Raw genomic sequence first — 5811 nt, 5'->3', positions numbered from 1 at the left:
GATCCCAGGTAACAGTTCCAATATTTATGTTTTGTACATTTCAGCTCATTGTACAAGTCTGTGTTGTCTAGCCTAGTAAGCACACTGTAATCAATTATTTTCAAATATCAGGTAACACTCTTAGTTCCTAGATAAGTCTACTTCTTTTCTTTCTTTTGGAAAAATGGTCACACAATTACACTCAAGTGAGTGCATCTTTGAATTAATGTGTGCACGTGTCAACCCCAAAATGCTATTCTAGGTCTTCTATGCTGTAAAAATTCATATCATACAGTACGGCTCGGTGCAGCTCATTGCTATGGGATTAAACTTGGAGAATGTCACTCCAGTCAAACAAATAAGTCATGGCATATTCTGCCAGCAGAGATTTGCGCTAGAGATATCAAACATCGCTTTGTGGTAAAGTAGGATGACACCGGGCACCATAACGACATGTTGGAGACTGGCGTTATTAGAAATTGAACGTTTGACTTGACGTCTTTATTGCTCTGAGGCTCCTTTCACTCCACTGTGACATCAGATAAAACATCAATACTGGGCTCTAGTTGCACTTAGATTCCAAGAGCTTTGGTTCTATGTGGAAGTTAACATCAAAATGTACAATGTTTTCTATAATATGCAATGTATCTTCATAACATAACAAGTAAGCACTATTTACAAATTAAAACCCTCTAGCTAGGCCAAAACTTTAAAGAAAAATAAGTCGTCGCTTAAACTATCTACATACCAAAAGTCATGACAATCCAAGGACCCTTTCTTCTTCTTCTTCTTTAAAGGTACAAAATATCCCCTGCAGTTCAAACAAAACTGCTACGGACCCAATGGGTTTCCCACTTCTTCACAAGTCCAATAGCTATCTACCAATTATGACCATAGCATGTGCAGAACCTGAAAAAAAATCAGTTGACTGGATTCTGGACCGAACTGAAAATGAACGCATTATATTGGCAGATGTCATACCAGTCCAAGAAAATAACAAGAACGAAATAGAGTAGATAAGTTATCGTCATTTGTACCAAGTTTCTACAGTCAAAGTTCAAACATACATAGGAAGTCAGCATTGTATACAATATGACAGGATTTTTAAAGGACAATGGCCACCAAAGGATACCTTGACATGAAATGGACCATTGCTTTGAGTATCTCCCATTCTCCCACAGTCTTCAAAGGCATACACCTTGACCCACAAATGCTTGCAAAAGCCAGTCACTGTGAACTCGTACCAAGAAGTCAGACTGAACTCCCATTCCAGTGTCTAGCCACAAATGCAGGTTTTCAAGGCAACCAGTCCATTAAAGCCATTCCTACCACGTTTGGTGATGGAATCCACCATAGATATTCCTACCTGCCCCAGTGTTCTGACCTCTATGTGACATCAGATAGCCGACCCCATCTGTCAATGTCTGACAGAGCCACGCCCACTACAAGAGCAACATCAGCTGGGGATGGCAGCCACCAAGGTGTCCTTCACAATCATTGAAGCACTGGTTCAGGCATACTGTCATGTTGTGTATGATCTTACACCTGGCCAGCGACCTATATATAACGACTATATATATGAAATCAAATTGACGTTATTCAAAAGTTGAAATGTCACAATTTCTACAATTCGATTATTGATGCACAGCTTTTTTCTTAATAACATGTGCATATGACGTTATGGCTGTATAACCAAGGAGTGTGTCATTTTTTTATTGCATATTTGTATATTGTTGAAATCTTCAGCTTACCAAAACAAGTCTACAGTGATGCTGGAGGATCATAGAATTACTCACTCAGGACAAGTTTTTGATTGCTTGTTTGAGTCATCTGCACTGGAGTTGAAAAGAAACCTTCTTGGATTATTCCAATTTATTTGTGGTGGAATGAGTTCAATATAGTCACAAGTGACCTTACCAGGCTGCAATCATGTGTCTACAAAGTTCATGTTAAAACTTGGGAAGAAGAGGTAAAAGCACCAGTCTGAGATTGCATTACTGTAAATTCATTCATTTTCACGAGGATTAATGTCACGGTACAAGGAGATAGTTTTTTTTGTCTAGAATTTTCAAGTTTGTGGAAGAAAAAATTCTGTAGCACAGTTACTATTAAAAGTATTAGAGAGGTTTCCCCAAAACAGCAAAAAAAGGTGACCAGGTGAACATTTAGAAATTGACAGACAGTGTTTTGCCTGGGGATACATTTTTGCCCAGTGATTTTTCCATACAGATGTACTGTGTTAAGTGGTGGCTCATTAATAATTCACTTGTATGGTATCAGGTTTTACAAGGTACTTCCAGCATGAGCATGTTAAGTTAGGGTTTTAAATATTACTGTGTCTTGAGAAAAATACCAGTAACGTTAACGGTTTTATTTTCATTTAAGGCTACAACTTGTGAAAAAATTTAGGGGTTCAAACCATCATATCATTTTTTTCAAAGTACATTTTGTATTTGGAGAAGACTGTCTTTTTCGAGAAGTAATACAGTAATATTGATAAACAATATTTGTCGAGAAATTCTTGATAACCTTATGCAACCGTCAGCCTCAAAACTCCAGAATATGTACTAATTCTTGTTCAACTTTTAAGGTTTTTACATGTGTCCAAAGAAAGAATGAGCACCGATAAATAGAAATTAAAGGATTGCGAGTCGTAAAAGTTTACCAGTCATTTAACCATCATAAGGGAGTAGCCCTTAGCAATCATCATTAGCTATGCTAGCCTGTAAGCAGTTCCTATCAACATGTTGTTTACTTCCATTAGAAGAAAATAACATTTGTAAACACAACTTCTTGACCTTACGTAGTGTATGGTACCAGGAACTACATGTACAATGATTTCTATTATCTATTCAATGATTGAGTAATCTTTATTCCAATTTACCACCACAAGGTCCTTATTCAATCTCTGCTTGCCTACATTGCTTCAGGCCTCATTGACCTGCTACATTACATGCCTGATGTTGCCTTTAAGGCTTATAACCCTAGTGGTACTACACATTTGTACATAATGTGTCTCTCAATAAGGTAGTAGGACTTTATTTTGCAATGCGACGGGAAGTCATTTTTGGCTGTACCTCATTGCTATGGTCAATATGATGCTACTTTATTGTGCTTATCAAATATGAAGAAATAAGAAAAAGGGCTATTTTGACTAATACTACAAATGATATATATCTATTCTAAGAAAAACATGTATTCTTTGTTGCCCATACAGCCTACGGAAAGGTGTTCCTGGTCAGAAAGATCAGCGGCCACCATGCAGGGAAACTGTTTGCGATGAAGGTGCTGAAGAAGGCTACCATCGTGCAGAAGTCCAAGACTGCAGAACACACCCGTACAGAGAGACAGGTGTTAGAGGCGGTCAGACAGTGTCCCTTCCTGGTCAAACTACACTACGCCTTCCAGACTGACGTCAAACTGCACTTGGTCATGGGTAGGTACTAGGTAGTGAGTATGGATTATAAGAAAATACAATGTAGGGAATACCACCATATGAGGATCACTGACAAATTTATATTCCTCCTGCATTTTGACAAACCATCTGTTGCTAAACCCATGCAATCCCATTACCAAGAAGAGAGAACTTCTATGTTAGACTTGAATTATGATCTACTATGTTCTGTCTCTATTGCGACTTGTACTTAATTCCAATTGTAGCTCGGTTGGGCAAAATGTACAACAAAAGTCTTCATTCACGTAATATTCTGCAAATTCTCACACAAAGTCTCAAGGTAAGTCAAATTTCACTACCCGCGTTGAACAATAAACATTGTCACCTTTTTGCATGACCACTTACTAATAGGTTTTCTGATGTTGGTTCCCATGATGTTTGACCTGTTTTACCCCAGACTACATCAGTGGAGGAGAGCTGTTTACCCACCTGTACCAGAGAGAGTACTTCACAGAAGCTGAGGTCAGGGTGTATGCTGGGGAGGTGGTTCTGGCTCTGGAGCATCTACATAAGGTACAATCCTCTGCACAACAGACTTTCAGCTTTCCATTCATCATTACTAAACTTTCTGTGTTATCAGATATAGTTCAACAAATCTTCACAATTGTACATTTAGGTAGTCTGTCATTGCGGTCACACTTGTCATAGGTCATTGAGAAATTTTGATGTTGCATTGTATTCAAGCAGGCTGTGACAGAACCAACCACTGACAAGAATCTTAAATTTTATTGTTTAATAATGTTTGTTTGATCAGTATGTGGTTAGTACATGTATCCAGAGAGCTCAGTTAGAATCCATTTTTTTCAGCTGGGAATCATCTACAGAGACATCAAACTTGAGAATATCTTGTTAGACAAGGAGGGGCATGTGGTACTGACTGACTTTGGACTCAGCAAGGAGTTCTTACCTGGCACTGTAAGTATAATGTTTAGTGTAATGTGTTGTTCTATCTCTGTGTGTCTGTCACTATCTATCTATATGTACATGTACAAAAATGTACATGTAAGTGTGTTAATTAGTAAGCGTGCCTGTATATTGTGTCTGTATGTGTTCCTGTAAATGCAGAAACTTTCACGGTGGTTTAATATTCGCGGTTTCGCAGTGGGTGTCTGTATGTCATTGTTTTTTCAGTCAACATCAGGTGTGTCTTGGACTTGTGTTACTATATTTCATCTACCAGACTGAGTATATTTACAATGAAGGAGTTAGGTAGATTCATTTAGACTGAATATTGCATTAACAATGAATAAGTCACCAATCCCATTTAGCTGCCAACTCACCCAAGAAAAAAGCGTTATTATCAATCTTTAGAAATGGACCAACTGGAAAACATATGCAGAAGTTAGGCTATACAATGTGATTATACAATGATAGCGCTTTGCTACTGTGTATTGACAGGCAAGTGTATGCACATATTACATGCATTCTGCACCTTGTTTTTCTTCTGTAGGAGGGCCGGGCTTACTCTTTCTGTGGGACCATAGAGTACATGGCACCTGAGGTTGTGAAGGGGGGCCACGAGGGACACAATAAGGTAAACACGTTGAGGCTGTCTTGCAGAACTCCATATAGAACCACTGACCCTTAACAGCAGTTGGTTGAAGAATTTACACAGAGAGCACCATTTGAAACTGTTATATGAGCCCTTTTACTCCAGATGCATTTTTACAAGTCACTGAATACAAAGTCATTGCTGAAAGATCATGTTTTTATAATAATGTTACCATTAAAGATTGACTGTTTAAATGGTACTATTGTTGTAAAAATAGAATGCATAGTCCATTGTTATCTGAACACTAATAAAAGTACACAATGTGTAATTCACTGACATCTAACTGAATATTCACTACAATGCACTGAAAAGATTTCAGTCTTTTGCTGATATCAGCCATTTATGTACATGTAACTGCCCGGATGATAAGTCGATTTCATTTCATGGAAAATACTATTAAGTAGATACATGCATTTAGGTCATCTGTCTGATCTTCCTATTTTTAGCTTTAAAGCTTATAATTTTCTAAGAACTGATGACGGTACTGTGTACTTGTATGTAGGCTCATCCCACTAGATTAACAGATGGGTCATTTTAGAGTCAGTTCTTACACAGGAAATGATTAAAGGCTGTGTCAGGGAACATGGGACTTCAAAATATGGATTATGTGATAATATGATGCTTGTGAATAACTCACCAAGGTATTTCAAATACCGTGTATGACTTGCGGGAGTGTTTTCTTATCATTTTTTGCGATACTTTAATTTACATTAAGGTATCTCGGTTGGCTAAATTGGCATTTTGACCTTCCACTGTTTTCTTATTAATAGATTAAGAAAGAATGGAGCCGTAACGAATGTTGATAGATGGCATAGAGAATGTGATC

The 5811-nt window shown here is 37.8% G+C and overlaps 1 protein-coding gene across 1 annotated transcript in view; it reads left to right on the top strand.

The window, feature by feature from the left end:
* LOC118411235 (ribosomal protein S6 kinase alpha-5-like) overlaps positions 1–5811 on the top strand; it is a gene marked incomplete in the record, with an annotated part of 30310 nt that overhangs the window by 15716 nt on the left and 8783 nt on the right. Inside the window, 3 exon segments of the mRNA XM_035813377.1 lie at positions 3197–3415; positions 3831–3946; positions 4241–4344. Of these exon segments, the coding sequence (XP_035669270.1) occupies positions 3197–3415; positions 3831–3946; positions 4241–4344 (439 nt within the window).

The sequence above is a fragment of the Branchiostoma floridae genome, chromosome 1 (assembly GCF_000003815.2).
Source record: "Branchiostoma floridae strain S238N-H82 chromosome 1, Bfl_VNyyK, whole genome shotgun sequence".
In the NCBI taxonomy this organism is placed as follows: Eukaryota; Metazoa; Chordata; class Leptocardii; order Amphioxiformes; family Branchiostomatidae; genus Branchiostoma; species Branchiostoma floridae.
Note: the sequence above shows the minus strand (reverse complement) of the source record. Positions and strands in the feature narration are given on the sequence as shown.